General features: G+C 40.8%; 3 protein-coding genes and 1 non-coding gene across 9 annotated transcripts in view; 1 reads left to right on the plus strand and 3 right to left on the minus strand.

The window, feature by feature from the left end:
* Positions 1-179: 179 nt before the first annotated feature.
* On the minus strand, positions 180-12252 carry oga (O-GlcNAcase). Of its 2 annotated transcripts, XM_017037255.2 has the most exons (19): positions 11490-11655; positions 10797-10848; positions 10609-10706; positions 10354-10484; positions 10094-10265; positions 9907-10005; positions 9445-9729; positions 9187-9345; positions 8858-9048; positions 8473-8733; positions 8176-8379; positions 7710-7884; positions 5731-5784; positions 4316-4401; positions 3147-3251; positions 2877-2968; positions 2580-2772; positions 2336-2495; positions 180-2191 (listed from the first exon to the last, which is right to left on the minus strand). In XM_017037255.2, exons 1-19 carry the CDS (start codon positions 11653-11655, stop codon positions 2055-2057), a joined length of 2820 nt encoding a protein of 939 aa, XP_016892744.1. In that variant the 3' UTR covers positions 180-2054. The 2 variants fall into 2 exon arrangements, with proteins under 2 accessions (XP_016892744.1, XP_008320213.1); XM_008321991.3 differs by lacking the exon at positions 5731-5784 and having other exon boundaries at positions 2055-2191; positions 11490-12252.
* Positions 12253-13406: 1154 nt separating this feature from the next.
* Positions 13407-22086, minus strand: pprc1 (PPARG related coactivator 1). The gene is made up of 14 exons (XM_008321990.3): positions 21877-22086; positions 20058-20153; positions 19809-19958; positions 19575-19649; positions 17498-19484; positions 17339-17392; positions 16665-16725; positions 16254-16321; positions 15441-16119; positions 15148-15357; positions 14989-15067; positions 14788-14909; positions 14375-14526; positions 13407-13903 (listed from the first exon to the last, which is right to left on the minus strand). The coding sequence occupies exons 1-14, from the start codon at positions 21955-21957 to the stop codon at positions 13803-13805; spliced, it is 3915 nt and encodes a 1304-aa protein (XP_008320212.1). The 5' UTR covers positions 21958-22086; the 3' UTR covers positions 13407-13802.
* LOC112487895 (small nucleolar RNA SNORA50) lies at positions 14609-14748 on the minus strand. The gene has a single exon (XR_003051417.1). It is a non-coding gene; the product is annotated as a small nucleolar RNA SNORA50 (small nucleolar RNA).
* A 1905-nt stretch (positions 22087-23991) lies between the features above and the next one.
* The window catches only part of ldb1a (LIM domain binding 1a), a 20288-nt gene continuing 18416 nt past the window's right edge, over positions 23992-25863 (plus strand). Inside the window, exon 1 of one of the 5 annotated variants that reach the window (XM_025060771.1) lies at positions 23992-24301. The gene's annotated coding sequence lies outside the window, so the exon portion shown is untranslated. The remainder of the gene's footprint in view (positions 24302-25863) is intronic. The other 4 variants (XM_008321981.3, XM_008321984.3, XM_008321986.3 and 1 more) reach the window with 4 other exon arrangements.

Consider the following 25863-nt stretch of genomic DNA (forward strand, 5'->3'; position numbering starts at 1 on the left):
CAGTATTGATCAGAGTTATAGCTGCTGGGAATGTAAAAGCGCTCACTTAGTCGCGTTGAAATGTATTTCCATTTATTTACTGCCACCTAGTGTTCAAAAAGTGATGACATTTTTGACAGGTCAAATTCGGGGACTGAAGAAATAAGATGAGGATTAGTATTAAACCATGATAGAGTGTAGACAATATTTATGAATGTTTATTAGTATATCCATACAGGTATCCAAAACACAGGGCAACAGTGTAACTCATTACAGTTTATTAGTTTTATTCTTATGTTTCTTTTATACAAATTTTACATTGGTAAACTCATCACATAATGAATAATAATAATGTACAAATGGAGCCCTGGCTCTCAGTCTCAGCCCTCTTCTATCAAAAGATCTGCTTCTGTAGAGGATGGGCAGATCAGGCGATGAGTTTCTGCTTTTCCTAGAAAAGCAAGTGAAAAAAACAACAACCAGGTAGGATAGATGTATAGGAAATGATGCAACATTTCCAACATCTTGTTTTCCTTAAGCTACAGTCTAAAAAAAACATGTACAAAAATAACACTTTATAATCAATAACCTTGGTGCAGAGTCTGTACTATGGTATCATGTAAAATTGAGTAGCATGCGTCTTCCTCTAAATTTGCACAGAAATTGGGTTTCCTCATGATTGCCACAGCAAACTCAGTTCACCTCATGCAAATTATGAGTGTACACAGCATGAAAACGTCACATTAAGCAGACAGCTGTTGATTTGCAAGGAGCCAACACTCCTGCCTATATCAAAGTGCTTTCTCTTTAAATTAACTACACAGAATTACAAAAAAAAGAATGAAACATTCAATAGACTCATAATAAAAGGCCTGGGAACTTCGGCTTCCAACTCCCATGACTTCAGTTTCATAACAGTGTGGTAATACAGGTTAAAGAGTCTCAGTGATTCCTATTGTGGCGTTTATGGCACAGCTTACCAAATGTGAAACACAAAGAGAAACAAGAGAGATTAGTGTGAAGGTTTAGCGCAAAAGCAACCAAAATGAAACCAAATATTTAGGTCAGTGGGAGCATCCTGCATTTTCATGCAGGTTTGATTAAATGACTTAACTTCCAAAACAATGTGCTAGATTTATCCCATTTTAAGTGTTTGGTCCCACTGACTGTTTTGTTCTTAAAAAAACCTGTATAAATATTACCTGTTAACACAAACTTGTGAAATACAAAAGTAAAAAACACCAATGGCGCCACCCAGGTCACATCAATAACCTAGATCACAGCTCAGTCTGAACTTCTAACGGTTAAATCCCAGTCAACAGCTCTGATTAACTATAGGTCATCCATGAGGAGGGCATAACTAGAGCGACTGGATAGCGTACCTCTGTCTCATGTACAAGGAAGACACTGTAGGTGTGCAGTATGAACCTAGTATTAAAAAACAAGAAGGGCAAATGCATAAAGCGGCTAAAGAAAGCTTATGCTATGAGAGAATGAACAAAAGCAAACCCCTAACAAAAGGTAAGCTAAGCTGAGAAACTGGTCTGTAAACATCTTTTTACATTTCCCGCAGCCTCCAGGAGAAGTCAGACTTTAATAGAGCACCATTTATCTCTGGAGTTGTGTCCTACTTGTTGTGGACGGCTGTGCTGTTCTATGTCAAAGCCAAAAAACAAAGAAGGGCAGAGTAGTGATTTTAACCTAAATCCATCTTTACTTCACATCTCTGCCTTAGTTCTAAACACTGACCCCCAGCTCTTAGAAAGTATCCATGTAATGACTACTGCAATAGAGCATAAAAAGAAAGTTGAGTTAGAGCTTTTTTTTCCACCTTCAAATCAACACACTACAGATCAGGCCACCTCAGGTTTGTACTTATCGATCTGATGATTTTATCAGAACCTTAGAATCTGTGAGCTGCTCAGGGGATTGTTGTGTGGTTGATGTGTTTTTGTACACAAAACCTAGAAAAAAACGTTTGCAGAGCCCAACCTAGATTATGTATTATATAAATCATTGTGAAGGTTTTTTTCTCACAAAGACAACACACAGGCTTAGGCTCTCTGGATGTTTCTTCAAAGGCTGCGTCCCATTATAATGATATCTTTAGGAAAGCCCTCCATTTTGGCCACTTCAAAGCATCCTAGTTTACCGTAGAAGTCCAACATTCGCTTATCAGTCTGGCGAACTTTACAGAATGCACCAAGAGAACCTGCGGGTACCATAAAAAAACAATATGTCAGTGAATATATTTATGTGACATATTTCTTAAATTTTCTTATTTAATAAAATTATTTATTTAATAAAAAAATACTTATTTAATAAAAGCAACTTGAAAAAAAAGGCATCCACCTACCATTAGCTTTAAGAGAGGACAAAAGACATCCCATCATGCTTTTGGCCACGCTGGGATCAGTCACTTTAGCATGTACGTCCACTTTGATGAGAGAAGGGAAGTTGGAGAGAAAGGAGTCCGGGAGGCCTTCCTCCTCTTCATGGAAACTCAGCATCATTTTCTACAAAAAGTGAACCCCACTATAAGGAGATGCCAAAAACAACACATGATACTTTGGCGACAAAAACAGACTGGGGAATCAAACCTCTGCCTCTGTCAGGTCCTTCTCACAGTCAGGCTTGTGGTATTTCTCCTGCATGAAGGGAATCCAGCTCAACTGGCATTTCTTGATGAAGGGCTGGACGTCCACAGTACCAAGAGCATATCCGCAGATCCCTTCATCGTCCTCCAGCACAAACCCATAGTCTGAACTTAGTGTCAGGAGACCGCCAACTAACCTGGGGGGACAAAGTCAGGACATTGTTCCGCATGTTAAAGTAAAATGCTGGGACAGAAAGAGTGCAGCGGAGAATCTTGGCTGTTTGTGAAAAGAATGTCGTACCTGTCTCCTATGAGGTCGGGATCATCATCGGGAAAAGTTTCATCCTCCATTCCCTCACAGTACATTTCCTTACAGATCCTATAAACAGCAGTCTGCGGACACAAGTATACAGCTGTTAGTGGATGCATGAAGGAGACATGGAGATGATGGGATGCAACAAGGAGTCCAGGAGCCAACAAGAACATTTGACTTAAAAACCCTGAGCTTTACACGCCCATCTTTGCTCTAAATATTGTATTTACAAAATGAAAAGATCCACCAGTATCTTACCTCATCTTTGGGAAAGTACGGCCTTATAGTGTAGATTTTGGAAGTGGGCAATGAAGGTGGAGGTTGGTAGAACAGATCGTTTGCTCCGTCTATTGGCAACAACCTCTGTGGGTAACAAAAGAAAGGGTTCAGTTTCACTGAGTCCAGGCAATGGTTTTTCGCTGACTGTCTCACTGTGTATTTGCTACAGCTGAGCCACTGCCAGACCAAAAAGGAACAAGAGTTTTCAGTGGCACCTCTGTGCGACTGGTTAAAATAAAACTCTTCTCAGAAACTGTTGTTCCTGTTGATCTGACCGCAGACAACTGAAAGCAAACATCACTTCTTTGTCAGACTTGTATAAGGAACACAACAAAAAGGAACACAGCACAAAGGGCATTTGCTTTTCAAGGCTGCTTTTGGTCTGACTAAGGCTTTACTGACTGAAGGAGATGCTACTTTCCCCTTTTGTGAGGCATCGCATTGTTTCGCTGCGCAGGACCCTCCTGTTGAGAAAAAAAATGAAGCTCGCGCAGAGAGACAGAGAGAACTCCAGGAAAAAAAAACAAAGATGCCAATCAAATGGGACCTAGCGGAATCAAGCAACAGCATCTAAGTTGCCACTGTGAGTCTTACTACTCTCCAGGTAGAAGGTACTTTGAGGATGGGCAGCTGTATTTGATCATGGAGTTTTCCCAGTGCACACATGCTTGCGTACTCGCTGGCGCTGCGATGCTTGTGCATGCGCTTGCAAAGGCTTTGCTTGGCATATTTTGCGCTGTGCTTTCCTGCAAAGAAATGGGATGTCATGAAAATAAAACCTAGCCATGCTCGCTTGCGCAAGGGGAAAGCCGCATCTCCTTGGTCAGTTGCTGGAAAAAACACAAATTTATTAGTTGAAAATTTCTATGCCAAACAAGGGCTGTAACTCTTCAGTCAGGATTGTAGGGTTGTAGGTCACTTATTCCGCTCACACTAAGAGTGAGAGTAGCCCAGTACAATGTGGGGACAACAAACTACTTGGACGACAACAGAAGGGACTGGAACCAGGATGTTTGGAGGCCTGGCCCATTCTGACAAGCTCACCTTTGACAGACCAAACCCTGTTTTGCCTTATATTACCCATGTCTTTTTTGCTTAAAACACTCTTTGTTTCCATTTGACTGCTGTAAATTCAGTGCATTAGATACCTGGAACTCTCCTGCTAGACCTCCCCTAAAGGCCCAGGGCTCTTGGTCTCCTTTAAGGAATTGTGCTGAAGACTGACTACGACACCCTGTTAGGAGCACAGCCAAGCGGACAAGTGTTACCACAAGATGGGGCTCTCTGACACAGATGAAGGGAGTGGGAAGACGGGAAGGAAGGGGGAAGGTCATATGTAGCTAATGTTATTTTTTTATATGAATCTTTTTTTTTAAAATCACAACTAATAATAAAAGGCCCTCATTTTAGAAAAGATTTAACATATTTATAGGGCATACTAATGTTAGAAAAGGGGTTCCGAGCAACTAAAGCTTACATGTCTGCAGGATTGAATCAGGTCCAGGTTATTAACAGTTTCTCTGTCAGTGCCATGTAAGGCTGTGAGGAGTACAGGATACCTGTTCTCATAACGTGAAAAAAGAACTTAATGCAGTTCGGATTTTCGGTATAGGGTGGAATAAGGACAGATGATCTGTAACCTATAAAAGTAAGCTTATGCTGCCTTCACCCCACTGATCTGCACGACCAAGAGAAGTCACATTCTCATCTTATCTGCCTCGTCACACAGAATCATCAAACCAGGAAGACAGAACAAAGGTGGCAGGTGGTGTGACCTATCCCGCTGTTAAAGAGCTGCTTCTGTTAAAAAGCCACGGGTGGATGAAAGAGGTGGCTGCATATAGAGAAGCAAATTTAAAAGCAAAAAAGGCTCGCAGAGTTCAAAACATTTCTGATGCTGTAGCTAAAGTCTAATCCTGGTTGACCTGGAGTCCCGTTACGTGACGAGACAAATGCAGCACGCGGGCACAACTCATTACCCTAGCTTAAACGTATAAACCTCACCCTAAAGCAATTCTCCTTTGACAATCTGACACCACTCAATGTGCAGATGCACCCACATGAAGGAACTCTGAATTTGCTTATTCAAATACCACAGCAGGGATAGAATTAAGTCCATCTCGGTGATTAAATTCCACCTGAATGATCTCCCCCAACCCACAATCAATCAGTGCTGCGGAATATTAGCCTCCAACACTCGCGTCCAAACATCATGGATCACAGAACAACACAGTCACAAAGGTTCATGACAAGGTTAGTGTGATGTGGTTATATTTCAAAGCCAAGTATGAATTCCTTTGAGTAGGTGCATCAGACTGGTGTGAGCCTTTTCTATGGGCCTACTGACAGAAAAAAAAGTTAGAGAAGCTGCCAAAAGGAGAAATGCGCAGTTAACACTTTTTGGAGCTAAAATGCTGCCCAAAATGTGACTTCATCTGGAGAGCAGCCGCTTTTCCTTCAAATTACTCTTTCACAATTAACCATAAAATTTGAGACAAATGCACAATTTTTTTATCGTTAATCATAAACAAAAGATAGAGACAACGCCTGTGCATGTGCATACATCGGCCACTGTCGATCCAATAGCAGTAGAAACTTGTACTGTGGATTCTTCCATCTGTATATAGTGAAGGGAGAAAACAGTAGAAAATAGTTATTAGTAAGTGTTCTCAGGACAATACTCAGGGAAGTTTTGACTAAGTGCCGACTGCACAGCATCTTTTGAGGGAAAAATCTGGTGTAAACACCTATTTGGACATAAAGATCATCAGTTACACTTAATGTGTTGATGTCTATATAATGATATACTATATTTTGAATGTTGACCATCAACTGGTTTGAGGGTGTTCATTTCTACTGCCAGCGGAGGTATGCTGCCTGCTGTGTAGTGTGGGGAACAGTCCTCAGCTTTTATATATTTCCAGATAGAACAGAAACCTGTGAATGAAACTTGGTTACAGAGCGTAACCTACAGGCCATGCTGGTGCTTTACACTATCAAACGAGGAATTTCCAAGAAACCTTGGGGAAAATGTTTGTTCATGTAGCAGAATGACACTCAAACTGCATCAGAATGCAGCATTGAAACACAGGTAGAACAGTCAGTACGTTTACATGAACGAAGAGAAACTCAATTATTGTTTAACTCTGACCACAGTTGTCTAGGCATTTAAGAGTCAAACCAGTGAAGATACATCCTTGTTTACTGGACTCTCACTATGTTCAAGCTCTGTGATAGAACTCATCACTACAAGGTTAATGTACTGTATATCTTACATGTAAAACAACAGCAGGTATGTATGGATATAGATTTCTAAGGCTATAAATGATTTAATCAGTCATGCTGATCTACTAACAGGTTAACTGGAAATAGCTTTAACTGGAAATAGCTAGTTTTTAGATGCTTTTTCCAAATCATCCTGGGATTGTGGGAATAGGAATGCTGTCTCACGGTTAAATGTGTTTTGGAGACAGCTTTAAAAACGGATAAATACAATTCTGTGTGTCCAGGAGCCAAATTAAGTGGCAAATGAACCATGTACAGAGGCACATCACCATATATTGTTCTAATGGGAAGACTCATATGGGTCAGTAATTCAATTTTAAGCCTGTAAACTTGGAGAAATCAAACTAGTTGAATTATAATTGACTTACTTGTTCATATAAATGTACTGACTGGAAAGTGAAAAGACTTGAGAATGCCTGATGTCACCCTGATACAGGATTGGCTTAGGAGTGTCAAATCTGACCAACAGCCTCGAGTCAGAGTCTACTCACAGAGGCAAACACACACATCTGTATGGTTTATGTTTAAACATTTACAATTCCAGACCCTTTTGTGTCAGTGTATGCACCAGAATGGCCTAACACAGTCAGTCAGTCAGTCAACTTGCTCTCCAAGCTCGCGTGCGCGCTAGGGCAAGGAGAAAGCGCTGTGGACGCCGTTCTGGCGCCCATCACCACAGACAGAAAGATGGAACCAAGGGTGTCTGTGGGAAACGCAGCAGTGTTGTTATTGGATACACAGCAAGCAGCAGTAACCCTGCTGGTCATTTATCATAGAGCTGAGGTCAAACAACACTAAGAGAGAATTGTTACTATGGAATAAATAAAGAAAACATCAGCAGTGCAAGCAGCATTCAGTCAGAAAAAATAAAAACAAAAAACACATCAATAGTGTGAAACATATAATTTCTAGAATCCTAATTGTATAATAATGTATTTGGTGTGTGCGAAGATATAAGCCATTACTGTGATTCTCACTCTGTTAGACAGGATCTTGAGAAGCAATTTTCTCTAATCTGTATGACTATGATCTCTTTAGCAGAATGTGCAATGGGTTGTACATCAAATTTGCACTGCTAACCTATGTTGACATTATCCATGCACCAGTAATCACATAATAGAAGCTTGTTGATTTTATCTGTGTTCTCCATACTATGTGTAAATGTATTTCTACTGTCATCTGAGTCAGGGCTAACCAGATCATATTACTGCTACAGTGGTCCAAGAGTCAACAACACAGGACTCTTCTCGTACATACCTAGCCACTGGACAAAAGACTTGACCATAGAAATTATGCTCTTGATGTCCCAGATATAAGGGTAAAGGTCGTACAGGATGGTGCGGTTGGCTGTGTTAGACAGCCGTGTAAACATCTGAATGACGGAGCAGCACATCTCTTCAAACTTCTCTGCCCTCAATTGCCATTCCGCTACCTGCAAAAAGATAACAAGACCAACCTCAATATTTTGTCAAACGTAATTGTAACAATTATGTTGATATGAAAATGCTTTTCCCCTGCTGTGGTGACTAAAGCCGATTTAAGAACCACACATCTGTTAATCTAATCATGCCACCCAATGGTCAGTATGGGTAGTACACATCCACCATTTTGTTTTCAGTTAGGAGGCATGAGCCAATTTAGATAATACAGATCAGGTGTTCACAGAAACTACTTCTCTGTATCCAGTCTTCTGACTATTAGCATGGCTGACATACAAACTTACCTTTTCACTTTCCTTTGTCTTGCAGTTAACACTGACAACGCTGCTATTGGCTCGTAACCAGTTGAACTCCTTCAACATCTGTATGGCCTTGGGTCCATGTTCATAAGGCAAGTAAAATAGCTCTGCCAGCAGACTGAGGTCGTCCAGAGTAAGCATCTCTGCAGTATATAACGGCTTCTCATTGGGACCAGGAACAAACACATCCTGAAGACACAAGCAGATACTGGTTATATTGGAACTTCTGTCTTCTTTTCATCCTTAGACATTAGGAAAAGAAACTCGGATGTTTTTGCCCACCTGTTTGGGCTGATCATCTGTCTGCATAGGAGCGATATCACTCCCTGAGTCTTCCTGTAGAGACTCTTCAAGGGACTTTGACTCTGCCAGACTCTCCTTATCTGTGTCCATGGGTTTCAGGTCTTCTGTCATCTTGTCAGTTGATAGAGGTTCAACGTATTTCTCCTCTGGCTCGGCTTCAACCTCTGCTTCCGTTTCATCTTGCTTCTCAACCACCATCTCCATTGGCTCCTCGTCTGAATCCTTCTTCTCCACTTCAACCTGTACAGGTGGTGCAGTTAAGACATTACTGATGTACTGTCATATTTATAACAAAAAGCTTATGGTTGACAAAAATAACTTCTGTGCTCAAATGGTCAAAGCCGTGGTGGTAAATAAAATTTACCTCCTCGACTTCCTGAGGTCTTTTGGCCAAAGGATGCGAGAGTGGATCCAGACAGAGTGGTGGTATGGCTGGTGACATGATGGGCTGCTGGAACACAGTGGTGACTGTTGTGGAGGAGCACAGAGAAGGGGCAGCCATGGACGGCACATTTATGGCTGTGCTTTTGGCTCCGCTCTGAGGCACTTGTCGGCCTGAAAGTAAAAAAGACTCCACTTCACTGCATTGGATTTTTTTTAGAAACAGTACAGACAATCTACAATTTTTAGACCATTAGTGTCAATATGATGTGGATGATTCATGGTACAGTGTTAGGAAAAACACCACCGTACTGTTGTATTGATGAGGCACACAAAAATCCCCCAGCCATTCTGTGAGAGCCAGCTTCAGAGCAAGCTGTGGGCTATAAAGCATGTCTGTCTCCAGTTCTTCATCACTGCCCTCATTCTCCAACTTGATCTGAATGGAAACTGTGCTGTCCTCGCCATCCGCTGAAAAACCCGAACAAAACATTAATAAGCAATATAGTGCATAACCAACCAGAAATATAATGTCAAAATGTATTGATAAAATGTTGTCATCATACTTACTCATGACCACATCCTTGCGCACGCCATTCATATTTGACTTGTACCATGTAGCCAGAGTGTGAATCGCCACAAAGTTGGACTCAAACTCACAGTTTGGATTCGTCAGTACCCCCTTCAGTCTTGGGATAAGCTCTGTGGAGCGACCCTTGTATGGGCCCAAGAAAAGCCTCTTCTGGTCATAATCATTGGCGTGGATGTTGTCCCAGATCACAGGAGCCCTTTTGAGGATTTTAGACACCTCCTCTATTGATTCCACAGTTATATCTTTTGATACAACTTTGGGACCTTGACACAGGACAAAAGCAGAGTTAAAGTGTATGTTCTTCTCTAACAGTATAGCCTCCGGTGATGTTTATTGATAACCCTCTACTTCAACTAAAGTTATTTGTGTTCCTAGTAAGTGTACGTATGCAGAGCAAACACTGTAGTATCGAACAAATTGAAATCGTCAGTGCAACTCACCGGTCCACAGCACATCAATCCCTGGTAGGAGTTTTTCTCCTACTGTGTGGAGGTAGGGGGATTGTGAGACATTTGGGAAGCAGAAGGTTCCACAGTACTCTGTAGTTAATAAATAAATACATATGTAAATCATCAAAACACAAAAGTAAATATTTCTTATGTCGTAAGAAAACCTGCACCAATGTACCTGTGGGGCAAAAAAGGAAGGTTTCAGGTTCACTCAGGTACTGGTAGATTTCATTGGTAATGGAAACCTGAGCGTGTGCAAATGAGCTGAAAACCTCCTTGTCAGCAGGGCACATATTGTGGTCAATATCATCAAAAAGTAAGGCAAATGACTTGCAGCCGAAGTGAGAAACCTAAAAGGGATGATCGCAAAGTTACAGACGAAGGAAAGTAAACATTTATGGTTGTGATACAATGTTGTACATAACCAAGTTTAATCACCTGATCCAGTTTTCTCTTAAGTGCAGAAACCTCTTTCTGATTAGAGAAGGTGATGTCCAGTCCAGGGGAAATCGCATAAATAAACTCTATCCCATAATCCTTTGCTGCACCAATTAATGTCATAAGTTGCTCTAAAAGACAGAAGGAGAGACCACAGTTAAAACATTTAAATTCAGAGAAAATGCAAGTTTAACTTCCTCAAATCTGTCTCTCTCCAACAGAACAGCTGGGGCAAAAAAACATCTGAATCTTCACCTGCTTCTTCCACCGAGTACAACTCTCTCCAGAACATTCTGTGTTTGTAGTCATCTTTTGGAGCATAAAGGTAAGTGTTCAATCCCCATTTCTGCTGCCTGTATAACAGAGTTTCACAAAAACAGATTCAACAACCAATTTCATTGACATCAATCATATTTCACATCATCACATTGATTCACACATACCTCCTGAACAATTCTTTCCTCTGTTCCATTGTCCACGGTCGACCGTAAAAACCTGCAGTGGCAACAATGCATTCAGTTTCCAACAGCCCGAAGACATTTTAGTGCACAGTGAGCAAATGAGCAGTTTACAACGAAGGGATAGTTCGCCAGAAATTTCTGGTCAACAGGGTTTCTAGTTTGTTTATTTGTCTTATTCCTAGACTTTACTGATAAAAGCATTGCCTCTATTTGTTTTCATAAGACTATATTGCCAACAACAATGTCCCAAACCCCTCCTTCAAAAAAACATCAATTATTCTGTCGAAGGTACAGGAGAAAACGACGACGGTTTTAATGTTCACACTTTTGGAGCCAAAAACCGAAGTAGTTGTTTTTCAATAACACTGATTGAAATTGAGTTGATTCTCTATGTTTATTTGTGGGCCATCGCCTTATATCATATAATACGATTCAACAGCACTAAAGACTACCATGACAATGATAATGAATGTACGTATTTTATAATACATGGTGTGCAATGCAATTATGAAATGCAGGCTATTACTGTATTTACTTTAACAAATACTAGGGTGGCTTTTCGGGGAAGACGGGGGGAGGTATTGCACCAATCTGATGCCATAGTCATAAATTCTTACAGCCAATATGGATCAACGTGGACCCTCTTACAGTCATTTAGTCACTTGCTAGTGTTACCTTCTACGACTCCGCTTATGAATTTTCTCTGTCCTGTTGATTCGACAACGATCCCGGATTCCTCCACCGGGCCAGGGGCCTCTGCACAAGCCTCTCCGGAGACTGGGCTGGGGCTTGGCTCGCCATCTACCGCAGGCGCCTCCAGCGTCTTTTCTTTCTGAACCATTATATGCAATAAACGTCGATGCAAATTCACGAAATTTTATTGCCCACGATGTATTTTCTAATTAGTGTGTGGAAGGAAAAATAACGAAGAAAACCAGCATGGAACAAAACGCGTCACGACGTTCGCTAGCGCACAGCAATGTCGTGTTAAAGAAAAATGAACAACAATACGCTACTGCTTTAACGGTTAGTCGGTGCAAATTAGAATCACTCAAGGTGTGCGGTGCGATCAGATCAACCTGTGAAGAAAATCAACTTGTTCGTTCGTTTTCGTCCAAGCATTTTTTTCTGTCTACGGTATTTGCTCTGTTTTCAGTCGGTTCTTCCTGTTTACACAAAGTGCGCACGCGCGGGGGACTAGCTCAAACCAGTCAAAACTAGATCTGAGTGACAAAACAGCGCAAAGATGTCAAGAGTGCCGAAGAGATAGATGAAACCAGATGCAAATCAGTCTTCAACCGCACGTCATACAGCCATTAACGACATCCTTAATACATATGCCAACAGACCCTTTTAATAATGGGATGATTTTTGGTTATTTTGAAAAGAAATGTATCATTATTAGGGCAGTGTAAAACATAAAACTTCACGACACGACAAATACACTAACAATAACTGCGTCAACATAAACGGCCAATATATAATGTTTAGTTTCTAAAGTAACTGTTTGCACATTGTATGTAATATTGGGCTTCCTCCAATACAACATAATGTTTGTGTTTTTTTTTAATAATTAATCATAATGGGAGATATTGCTATAGTTGAGTCTTCGAGCCAAAAAAAAAAAAGAAAAAACATATTTCACAATGGTCACTAAATATTTAATAATTCCCCCTACAGTTTAAATTGTATATTTAAACATTGATTGTAGAATCCAGCTTAGGTTTATTGAAATCTAATGTTTATGTTAAATTGAGAGCTATGACCTTTTCAAGAAAGCTTGTGTTTATCTGATGTTGAATCAGGTTTTGTGTCATGAACTTAATTTGCCTTTGTAGTAATTTCATAACCGCATTATCTGAATGTGTTGAAATATTTCAGCGTTGTATTAATTTCGCATTTACTATCTACTCATCTTAAAGCCAGAATAAAGTCAGACAAAACCCTAATTAAGTAGACTTGCAAAAACAGCTATTTGTGTTGAATATCTCAACGGCTTTCTAATATCTTGGAAAGCCCCTCCATATAAGGTAAAGCTCAACACAACTTTCAAACAGAGGAGGAGCTTCTGTTTTTTTCCGTCACCCAGACACATTCTGTTTAAAATATTCCGAAAATGTAACCTCTTACTTTTTCAAAAAACTCAACAAATATTCATGACTAATACATGAAACCTGCACGTCGTCAGTTTGAGTCTACAATTTTGAGGACTGACGACAAAGAACAAATGTTTTGTACCTTTCCTTTGAATTCTAACTACATATTGTTCATAGTGGTTTTTTTTCTTGATTAGCATTACCGAATATCCAAAACTATATAATTTGATCCATTAGCGTTATTTATGGAAAACTTGTGTGCGATACCATATACAGGAAGTTGCATTAGCACAAAACACTAGACATTGGTCCTTCAAATTATATTACTTATAATTTTATTTGATTATCACACCTTTCAGGAATGTTTAAATAATTTTCAATTGCTATTAACAAAGGATGGAGACCTGAATAAACCACCTGCCAAATGTATATCAAGTCAATGAAAATGCAACCATCAATGATTCAACAAAATGAGGAAATGAAAACATCACTCATCTGACTTTGAATTTTTTTTTATTCAGGTTCGTAGTACATTTCAATGTAGTACATCCTTTTTTTGTGGATTAGGGATCTCCATTCCATGTATTTTCCCCATTTTAAAATCTATGTTTTCCCATCAAAACAATTTAAACTTGATTTAACATTTAAATAAACTTTAAAAAAATTATTTCATTTTACTTATGCAATTTTTTTGCGATGTCTTTTACTGCTTTCATTACAAATCTTCACTTCAATAGAAGGTGTTAGCTTGCAGAAACAAACCAAAAAAAAAAAAAAAAAAAACCAAAAACAAAACACAAGGCAACAACTCAAATGTAAAGACAGTGTTGCAGGTGAGGAGCCTTCTTGGCTCTGAGGTAAGTGTCAGCTGCTTCCTGCTGCAGGCCTTCCGTTACCTCTTCTGACTCTGCTGGGCCTGCTTCAGTAAAGTGTCGAAGTCTAGTGCATGAAACTTGCCCTTTGTAGGCAACGGTTCGTACTCTCTACTCGAATCTGAAAAGAAATATAAAATGTCAACATCCCATACATATAAAGTATGATCATTGGCCTGCAGCTCAAAATCAAAATAATGTTTACCAGTCTCTTATACAATGGGCAAAATTAATTAAAAACAAGATGTGTGTTATGTAAAGGTTTAAGCACTTTGTTTCCAGTTTGGATGTGATAGATAAGTATTTCTAATGATAGCAAAGTATACATGAGATATTGCAGGATATTATGATGAAAGAACACACAGATTGTTTCTGTCAAGTTTTAAAAACTAATGTCAGCACTTCACTTCTCAAAGTACACTAGCTTTCAGTTGCTTTTAGCTTGTGGTAAATCTTCTCCAACAGGATGAAGTGCAGCCAGTTATCCTCAATCTTCTACAAACCACATCAATACTGGCGGAATAGATTTATATCCTGTTTGGCAGGAACTAGAGACCTTTTGTTTTAATGGTCAATTTAAAGCCATGCCTACCTAAGTCAGCATAGTTGGACTTGCAGAACTGTCTCCTTCCACCAAAACAAAGATCAAATGGGAGCTCGTTCGGCTTGCGTAGCTTGCTACCATTTTCAATGGCTGTGAACGCATCCTTGGTGTCATAATAGGTTATAAAGCCGTAGTTGTCCCTGTGAGAATGGGGAGGGGAAAAAAAAGAGAATGTTAGCCTATATGCATCTTGTGACTGTCACCATAAACCCTCAACAGTTCAGTTGTGACCTGTTTTTAAAAGAGCAACCTGGGAGTGTTGCCAGGAAACCCCAGTTATGAACAAGCCGTGTTTTGCTTTAGCACTGTAGCTTGGCCTAGGAGGTCATGGATGAGACCAACAAGGTTCAAAGACAGTGCAATCATGTAACCTTGCAGCATGATAAAGATAATGTTCTTACCCTTGGTCTCTAAAGTGCAGGGTACATTCCTCTATTTCTCCATATAAAGAGAAGCGTTCCCTGAGTTCCTTCTGGGTCATCGTACCCCGGATGCGTCCCACATAAACAACCCGGCGCTCCTCCTTAAAGTAGGCAGGAATTGATTAGGAGGATTAGGTTTGAACATAATCAGACACACGTCCACGGAGTGATGAGACTTACAATTGCTTTTTCCTTGCATCTCTTGACCTGATCCACGGTCATCTTTGCATCAAAACTGTAGCTTGATCTTTGTGGTGGACTGACCAAGACATTTTTCATTAGTTATTATTAAATACACAAGTGAAAGAAAAATATTTCGAACATCCAGATGAATTGTACCTGTTCCATACTCTGCTTGTCCTCCACTGTGTCAGTCTCCGAGGTGACCGTGACCTGGAGCGACTCCACGAGCCAGATCGTGAAGAGGAATATGAATACCTCCTCCGCCTGGATGGGGAGCAAGATACAGGGGAAGACGATCGGGATGACGAACGAGATGAAGAACGAGATGAAGAACTGGAACTGCTCTGAGAGTGACGGCGACGATATCTGCAAAAGAAAAGAATACAAGTGAGAAGGGGAGTGCGGGGGGACTGTAGTCAGGTCCATGAAGTTATGACAGAAGGCCACACCTTTTCTTAGACGGAGCGCAGGACCTAGATCGAGATCTAGAGGAATGAGAGTCCGAATCTGAACTGCTCGATCCAGGGCTGCGAGAATGTCGGCAACTTCTTTTTCTAGACCGGCCTGTAGATCTCCCGTTGGGTTTCATTTCTGGGCTGGATGTGCGAGAGGCAGTGTGACTATGGTAAACTTTTTTAAAGGACTCTCTCTTGGTGCTTTCTTCTTTAGAAGTGGACTCTGTGTCCCTTCGAGCAGGAGAAGCGTCAGGCGTTTCCAGAACTGAGCTGTGGTCCAAGTTATCTGCAACTGGGAAATCTTGTGTTTTGGCTTTAACAGCAATGTTCGGTGGGTTTGACTGGACAGGGCTTGTAGTGGGTTGTTTGATAGGTTTAATTGTGATGAAAGTTTGTTGTTTCACATTCCAGCGTCTGCCTGGCTCTTCAGCAGAAGTTCCTTTATTTGGGAGGCAATAGTCATGATCCTTACATGCCACGCTGGGGTCCACAGTAATACTGACAGGAGTAGGTTTGCTGCGATACTTGAATGAGGGGAGGGGCCGAGCTTCTATTTGGATAACTTTGGAGGGGCTCAACTTGGATGCGTCCACTGCTTTGCTCTTCCCCAGCAGGGCTACAGGGGCCAGAGGTTTCCACATCTGGTGGGGTGGAGTAGCTGGGGGAGTGAGCGCTGAGGGAACAAACATTCCAATTACAGCCCAATTACCATCTTTGCAAATGTCAGAAATGTATTATTTAAAAGCTGTAAACAGTAAAGCAGTACTTAAGTTGCAATGTTTAGTCAATGCTAATGTTCTCATTTACCTGCAGTACATGAGACGTCAGTAGCTCTAACACGCTCCACAACTGCATTCTCTGGAACCAAGTCCAAACTGCATACAATGCAAAAGATGATTAGCATTTCATCATCTTCGAACATTCAATTAAATTAGGACAAACTAATAACTTAGAACAAAAAAAAAACAAAACAAAAACAAAAAAAAAAAAACAAACAAAAACAAAAAAAAAAACAAACAAAAACAAAAAAAAAAACAAACAAAAACAAAAAAAAAAAACAAACAAAAACAAAAAAAAAACACCATTGTGGTCAGTGCTACAGAGGGTTTTTTTCGGCAGGTCTTGGTAAAATGGTGCGTCAATGTCACCAAGACACACTTAGCCACGGTATTGTCACCACCACTAACAGAGCAGCTTGAGGGCTGTAGGGTAACTCACCTCGAGTTTCCTACAGCTGCTGCTCTACCAGAGACCTCCGGCACACACTGCACCTCTTTGGCTGAAGAGAAAAGTGAAAGAGGAAAGGCAGATAAGTGTACCAGCACTGGGAGTAACAGGGGATGATGGGTAAACAACAAATCTTAAAGCCCTGTGCATTCATCCGACAGAAGTGACTGAAAAATAACAAATCTTAGCAAAGAATGTCAAATAGTGTATAGATTGTAATCAAAGATGAAATGCTGAAATACAGTTGGGACTCAATGTCTCCCCCATCCCCAAAGAGTCACAGCGAGATTTAAATACTGTAGATGGTAACTGAGCACACTAGTGTACGAGGCATTTCACACAGCACCAAAACAATGTTGGTGTTTAAAAAAAGAAATAACAGCTTCGTATTGATGCAAGTCTTCAGTATGTTTAAAAAAAAAAAAAAATCATTAAAGCCACCTTTCCTCCACTATTCCACTGGATCATTATTGCCAACTAAAGATAGTGCTGTAATATCATACCACATTTCCTGACATGACGAAGAAAACGGATACGGACTACATTTAGACAAGTAGTAACCAGGCTGACCCACTAAGCTACTGCACTGGAAAACTGAACTCTAGGAAGGACAAGTGACGGTCAAAAACATTTGATTGCACCGTGTTAAAAAAAGGCATTATTACCTTGAGTTTCCTCAAATTGCTCCAACAAGCTCGTCAGATCAGCAGCTTCTATTCCTAAAGAGACCATTATATTCACCTTTAAAATATTGCTTTCTTCATATTTGCAACTGATAATTTTCTACATCATAGTAAATGGACTGCAGTCTTTGTTATGCTCACCGATCTCACTGGTGAATGACTCAATCAGCTGCTGTGTCGAGTCCTTTACTTTCTGGTGTGTCGCCTTTGAGGTGGGTTTTACATTTGATTCAAGTAAACCAGATTCTACCGCAAAACAGTCTGAATGTTGAGCAGTTGAAGACAAAAGTTGGGCATTGTTGTCCATGTGTTCGGAAGAGACATCAACTGTCCCCAGGTGGTTCAATGTGGTGATGGAGGCAGCAGCCACATTGTGGCTTTCAGTGGTTTCTTGGGGTAAAGTTGGTGTGGCTGAAGCAGCAGTGATGTGATTGCAAGACTCTGTAGTGGTTTGAGGTAAAACTTTTGGAAGTGTCTCAAACTTATGAGAGACAGGCTGAGACATTTCACTGACTCCATCATTTTCTACTGAAAGTGCCTGACAGCTTTCACCATGTTCTGATGAAATGTACTGATTTGAATCAGAAGACCGAGCACTCTCAGTCACCTCAGGGACTTCTTCAGGTGCTCGGTGTGCAGACGCATGCTCTGCAGAATCAGGAATCTTTTTAGGTGGACACGGTGTTGAAGATTGAGGTGTGTTTGGGGGTCTGGGAACAGTGGTAGCAGTCGAAACTTTGCTGGATGAGACAGTCATGTAGGCTGGTGGCACCAGCAGTGCCTCAGGTGTGGGTGGTGCTGCTGGTCCCCTTGGATGCCAGGCAGGTCTGACTTCCTCCACCTCCACTTTCTTGGCTGTCTGGTTGTTGGGTCGTCTAGGATCTTTGAAGCTGGGGTCAGGCAAACAGGGGATCAGTGGAAGCTCCTTAGGAAGCTCTGGAAGACTGGGCCACTTGGTGCTGTTGATCTGTCTAGTTACCACAGGCTGTGGCTTTTTCTGTTGTCTTAGCTGACGGTACTCTGCTAAGCTGAGCGATTTAGGTTTTGGCTCTGGGACTGTTGTTGCTGTTGGAGGAAGTACCTCACACAAAGGTGGGGTACACTGGCTTGTTGTGGGACTAAGATCAGCTTTAAGAGTCTCTGTGGATGATGTGGCCTTAATGACAGGGTGAGCAGCTGATGATTCGATTGGCTTCTCTGGAGCTAACTCAGGCTCTTTTAGGGCCTCACTTCCCTGTTTTGTACTCTCTGCTGCAACTGGACAACTAGTATGACTAACATGTGAGCTTGTTTTCATCTGAGTAACAGCCAGCTCTTGGTTTGACACAGATGTAGCAATTTGTACATTCATCTCAGCTGATGCATCAATCATGCATGGATCTACTTTGTCTGGTTTTGTTGAGGTAGAAGATGGATACGTTAGAGAAGTTGTTGGGACTTTAAGATTCTCTCGTTTCAATGACCTTTTATCATGGTTTCTGGGAACCCGAGGTCCCGTCTTTGTTATTGTACCACTTCTAAGAACTCTTCCCTCAATAGATCCAGATTGACATTGGTTTTTACTTTTCTTTGACTTTTTTCTCAAAGAACCTTTTTTATCATTTTCCTTTGGTGATTCCATAATCTTTTTGTCATTAACATCTGAAGATGGCTTTGCTGGACAAACGTCCTTTACATCATCAACAACAATTATTTGCTCCAATGTGTCAGAAGTTTCTTCTGCTTCAGCTGCAATTTTACCCTTAAATTCTGGCAACTGGTCCTCACAGGGCAGTGACAAGGGGAGATCCATGTTTGGGATGGCCAATATAGGCTCACCATTCTCTCCCTGGTCCACAACCTCAAGCAAAATGCCCCCCTCAGGCAACATCTGTTCCTCGTTGTTGTCCAAACAAATGGTCATACAGTAGGGGTGCATTTGCCTGACCAAGTCACCCAGGCTGATGGAAACACCATCTCCACCTTCCTGCTCAAACGTAACAGGAAGTGGAAGGGAGGGGTTAATCCAGTCCAACAGGTCATTATCACACGATGAATCATAAGCAGTTGGGCTCAGAGTGAGGGAACCATCATCCTCCTCCTCCCCGTCACTCCTCTGGAGAGCATTGGACTGTATCCGTGGGAGGCTCTGGGTGCAACAAACAAATTCAAATCAAGTTCTGAAATTGTTCCACATTTCTCTGGTTCATTAACATTTGCTTTGAATATGCCCCAATACCTTTCCAATAGATACAGGTCTGTGGAGCAAATCCTTCTCTGGAGGGCTGCGTGACAGACACAGCAATCTTCTCAGCTGAAAAGTGAAAGGATCAAAACATCAAAGTCATTTCTGACATTGGGTGTACTTTTACTTTGCACTCTCCCTTTATCCTGTAGGTGTAGTGGCAACAAAGTCAACAGCATGAATGAGTGAGACACTCGGGAAAGTTATGTGTGACAGCTGGACACTAACCGGAGAATGTTCCTTGCCCTTTTGACCCGACAGTAGGTCTGAGTCAGGTAGTGTGTCGAATGGGGACAGGTTCTCATCATCCACATTATCGAGGATCTCTGTCAGTGCTGTTAGCAGATTAGCTTCGCTCTCATCATCCAGTCCTTTAGTCTAATCAGAAACACATGAATAAGATCCAAGCATATGGACTTTGTAGGTTTTTGGCAAGGCTACTGTGACACTTGACCTCAAACGAGCAATATAACTTACCTCTATTGTTGGTGTGTCTTCAAAGAAGGAGAGGATAGAGGAGTCTAAGCAGCTCTGAAGGACTTCCAGAGTTTCTCCAGAGCTCAGCCTGGCAGTCTGTAAAGGACAACAAAAAATGTTAGGCAAACCGATAGATTAGTTTAAACTGTTAACATTTTAAGATTTAGCTGCAAGTCAACAGCTTTATGTAAAATAAACACAAATCAAAGCTCATCAAGTAAAGCAAAGCTTTGTATTTAGCTGTTCAGCCATCATTACCAGTGCCAGGTGTTTGTGATTGACTGCTTAGTCATACTACAAGGTGCACTTTATACATTTAAACAATTACTACATCCAAATCCTTTTCTTTGTTCCTGTGACGGACAGAATAAGTCCTAGTGGTATCAGGTTTACATATGAACCTTTTCCAAACAATCGACTCAATTAGAACAGCATTAATTTTTCAACCTCCTCAAAAGATTGTCATTTATTATAAATCCATATGTTTAGTTATTTAAATTGAACATTTTACTTTTATATCAACCCATATTATTTATAACAAAGATATAGATAGAACACTATATTGATAAATAGTAATAGTTTTAAATTGTTAACATTAATTTAACTGACAATTGTTTCAGTAACCAAATACTTTGGTACTGACTGTTTCATAAAAATCATTATTAATTCATTATATTATTATATTATATTAAACATTTTGTTTAGTGTTTAGAGCAGCAGGTTTACCTATTCAACTGTTACACACGTGTTGTTCCTCTACGCAGACATGTTTGGTCCTGGCCTCACCCCGACCACAGGAAGCCACCCTACCCACGTGTTGCACTACAACAAACATTAGCACCACTGGCCTCATCTAAACGCCTGTTTCATACACTTTTTGTCCGACTTTAGACGCACATATACATGGATTAAAACATCCGGGATTTAATAATGTTGGACTCAAATGAACTCCGATGTAAGTTCGCTACAGTACGTTTTTGTTGCGCATGCGTCAAACCTTCCAACATGTGATTCACCACACGTGGAGAAAACAGGGTTTGAATGGAAAAGTTGGTTTGATTCAGTGTGATTCCAAGAAGGGACGAGGCTGTGCACAACATTTGTAAACTTCGAAAAGTTTTAAAATGTGCGTGTGTGCATCCCCAAAGCCAACGTGACATACTTTGTAGATTGCATTGCGATGGCACGAAGCCTAAGAACAATAACAATGGTATATTTGACTTCAGTCAAACCACTAAACCACTGTAAAATAAAATAAATGTGCAAAATCTACACTCTAATGAAGAACAATGGCGTTTTACAGAAGGGTCCACCACGTTTTTACGATTCAGTAAAAAGAATAGTACACCATGTACTTGCACGCATTTTCTTTCTAATACAGATTTGCTGCTCGACACTTTTATCGGATATTATTTCATTTGCTGGAATTCAATGAAAACGCACTAGTGTCACTTGCTTTGTTTCAATCTTTAACTACAATCATAAGAGGAAGAGAGAAGAGAAAAAACAACGTCAGCCATTCGCCGGTTAACCTGCCTCAGTCAACACCGATTAACAGCTCCAAAAATACGAACGTTTGAAAATATATATGAATATAGCGTTGACAAACAAATACTACTATAGTGATACGTATTTAACAGTAAAAGCATGATAACTTTGGTGTTTAAGTTCTACTACGTTGCATCCACGTGTCACTTTCCTGCCTGCAGTGTACACACAACGAGACCCGTCTCGGCCTCCGAAAACCATCGCAACACCAATATGGTTCCTAACAGTGGGTCGGTGGGATTTAAAATAAAACACGGAACATATCCCTCACCTCATTTAATCCATCCATGGGGAAAAATTCCACATTACACGCGGTTGTAGTCTCCTCGCCTGCTCCCCACCGCGCCGCCATCTTGCCGGGAGTACTCCCTGCTCCAACCTGCTTTCAGAATGAACAGTCACTGATAAAGCACGCCGCTCGGCAGCGGAAACGTGGAGCCACATTCCCGGCAAAATGACGCATAGTGACGTTGGGTAGAGGGTCAAAGGGTAACGTGTTGACGTACTTTTGTAGTTTGTGGTCGAACGCGTGGAGTCGACGACACTGCCACCCAGTGGCAAGCCTTGGATTTATTTTTTTACACTGTTTTCTTTAGGAATCAAAGACGTTTTTAAAGCAAAGGTATTTACAGTAAGAAAACCTAACGGAAAAACAAAAACAAAACACAAACACAAGATTATACACATTAAGAGCAAGGTGCCCCATTCACAAGTTTCAATTGCTCTTCAAAATTAATTTTGGACGAAATTAAAATGTGACGAAAGACATTTTTGTTTCCGAAAGACCGGTTGCGGCGAAGAACAAGAATTTCCTGAAAGTAAACTCTTTGTTCATTCTCTCTGTTATGCAAGAATCCAGAGCAATTCTCAGCTGCCAGTAGAAAATTTACCCAATAGGTGGCAGTAACGTCCATTAGTTTAGCGAGTATCAGTTGGGTGGAATCCTAAAAGCGATCCTAAAAAATTTTGCAAGTAATAACTTTGTTGTTTTGTTTGAAACTCCGATTTAAGATCACTCGCTATTTCAATGAAGGCGCATACTTTTTTTTAACATCTATTTTGTCTTTTATTTTTAAATAAGGTTAACAATGTGCTGGTCTTGGCCAACAATTTTAGTGGGCAGTGAAGGACTGCTTCTCTCCACGTTAAGCTTTATTTCATTTTTAAACTGCAGGTTTGGACTGGTGTAATAGAATAATGCAGACCATTTAAAGTTGACATCATTGTCAAAAGAAAAGGCACACGGTGATGCGTTACTGCATAGAAAAACGAACTAAGCTAAAGGATGTTGTGGAAATCGTGTATTTACTTAGTAACAAACAAGACAGAAGGCAAATATGAGAAGGGGTGTGAGGCAGGTGGAATATAGCAGATGTAAATGGTAAAAGAGGTGAAGGATGATGAAATGGACATGAGTTCATGATGTTCATGTGCAGGAACTAAGTAGTTTAATGGTGTACACTCAATTTCAGAGTCGGCCAAAATTAAAAACTGGGACGAAGTCACGGGCCAAAACGACTGGAATGTTTTTCCATATAGAAACAAACTTTAGTTTTGCATAAACATTATATCTGGATCAACCAAATCTTAATATTATAAACACATGAGAAATTCAATTTGAAATAAGACACACATCAGTGGTATACCTCTCTCTATCTCTAGTCTTTTTAATGTAAATCTTTTTTTACAGGCCAACAAAAGAACAACCAAAAATGTATGTGCTATAATATCGTCCATACATCGCTTATACTACAAATCCTGCCAGTATATAGTGGCTATATAATGGCGGATCAGCTCTACTACACATTTGATATGATCTCACAGGCCAAATATAATTACACCAGGGGCCACAAATAATTTTACATTTTAGCACTTATTACAGGAAGAAATGTTCTTCTTAAAAAAACATTGAAAAAAGTGAAGAAAGAAAAATGAACAGAAAGGAATTACAGAAAATCATTTGGGACCTATTTATTTTATTTTATTTTAATCGTCTTGTCCTGATGTAGTGATGCACATCATTGTTGAGTCTGTTTGTATTGCCTTGAAAAAACACCCAATACCATATTTATTTGCTTTTTTAGTGACATCGTCATTACCTGCCTGTGGAGTCCTGCAGCTCTTCTTCTATTATACATCTACAGTTGTTTCCCATGAGACACAACAGGCCCAGTTTTTTCTCCCTCTTGTTACCTGTCATATCTGGAATAAAACACTCATTTTACCTAACAGCTCCTGCTATTTGGAGAAGCAACTGAGAGACGAGGAACACTACTCTGCCCTGACACACTCCCTAACTGCTACCTACCGCTGCTCTGCCGTTGCCATAGATACAGTGCCCTCTCTTCCCCTTCGCCGCTCTCCTTTCTCAGTGGGCATGACGGGAGTAGAGGAGAACAGAGGAGAAGTGGCTGTGGCTGCTGCCTCTGCGTCATATTCATACCAGTGCAGCTGAGAGCTGCCCTCCCTCCTCTTGTCCTCCTTTACCTTCCTTCCTACCTTCCCTCCTTCCTTCTCATCATCCAATTTGCACACTGCTAGATCCCCCCCCAACCCCCCCACCCCTCTTTCCATTTGTGTCTCATAACTGCATTTGCTTCTCTCTCACTCTCTGTCCTTCTCCACTGTTTTCCTCTGTGTGGTTGACCCAGGCGGACTTTTTCGAGCGTGGGTGCAGAAGGAAGAGGACGACAAAGGTGAGCGCTGAGACGAGGTTGTTTAACACTGTATGTGAGAAAGTGCGTGCAGAAAAGACAAGGGGAGGGAAGGGAGTCGAGCATTAAAACAACTGCAAGACAAAAGGCAGAGGTAAGCCCTGACAGCATGACCTCACCTGGGGATAACAAGCACACCAGCGGTGGTCTTTCAACATTTTAGGTGGGATTTTGGAGGGAAAAAAAGAGATGGTTGACAGTGCATGTGGTATTGTTTGCCTGCTGTCAGAGTGTGAGGAGATGTGTGTGTTCACTAAAGCAGGCAGTCAGTGGATCCCTGTGACAATACTTTGCTGTTTGTCACATAATGTTGTGAGACTGCTGCTGCTGTTGCTGTTTAGTGTTGTCACAGTAGAGAAAAAGAAGCCAGCGGTGCAAAGAACTTGGTTATTCTCGAAGATCTTTCTGAGTATGTGTTGACAGAGTGGGAATTTCTCTAGCTTGCAAGAGTAGGAGAGTGGCTGAGAGAGAGGAGAGAGCGCGTCTGTGAGTGTTGAAGTGCTCACCTTCAGAGCCTAATCACTGCTGGGAGAGAAGCCATTTCACAAATCACACTCAGAGGCATGTTACCTCTGTCTTCTTCTGTCGGGCTTTTATATGATCTTTGCCTCTCTCCTGAAGGACGCCTTCCTTCATCTCTGACTCGTGCTTTTGTGCTCAGTAGGTACTTTGACAGTGGCAGAAGCTCCTGTAAATTTGACATCAGTGTGGAGACGAGGCACACAAAGGAGCAAATGGTGACAGAACAACAGCGAGATGAGAGGACGAGACACGCAGGCAGAAACAGGCTGAGACAAAAAAAGGGGGGGTAAATGAAAAAGGGGTGGGAGTCAAGTAAGGAGAAGAGAAGAGGAGGCCCGCAGGGTTTTTCCTTATTGTGTCTCGGCCTTGAAAACAGTGTCTGACACCGTTTATGACATTAAAATGTGATGTTTCTGCCAGGGCACTGGTGTGTGGGGAATGTGGCTGTCTGCTCTCCTTTCAGCCGAGACAGTTGTTTTCTGTTTGGTTAACACAGTCTATTAGTTGTGAATGACCGACAGCAGAGATCTCAGCTTCAGCTCACCCTGGAGGCTGCTTCAGTACAGGAGATACATGGACTCACTTCATCCATTTGACTTTTATTGCTTCAGACGTTTACTTCATCGACACGATCCACCGTTTACTTTAAGAGCCTGTCATTTTTAAAATAGGCATGGGATCACAGAGCGATCATATTGTTACATTCAATTACCACAATAATAATAATAATAATAATAATAATAATAATACATTTACATTTACATTTATCTCCAGAAATTTTGTAATGTAACACATTACCACACAATAATGTTTTTCTTGTTTTCTTCATTATCCAATCTCCATCAATTCTCTCTGTTTCACCATTAATAATTCAAATATTTTTCTTATTTCAGCAAGCTGATATAGATCATCTCTCTACTTGTGTATGAAAAATATATTTTTTGTGATGAATTGATGAATATATATTATGTACAGTATAAATGTTTTTAAACATCTATTTTATTCAAATGGTTTATTTTCCC

Source organism: Cynoglossus semilaevis, chromosome 12, assembly GCF_000523025.1.
Source record: "Cynoglossus semilaevis isolate Cse_v1.0 chromosome 12, Cse_v1.0, whole genome shotgun sequence".
Taxonomy (NCBI): Eukaryota; Metazoa; Chordata; class Actinopteri; order Pleuronectiformes; family Cynoglossidae; genus Cynoglossus; species Cynoglossus semilaevis.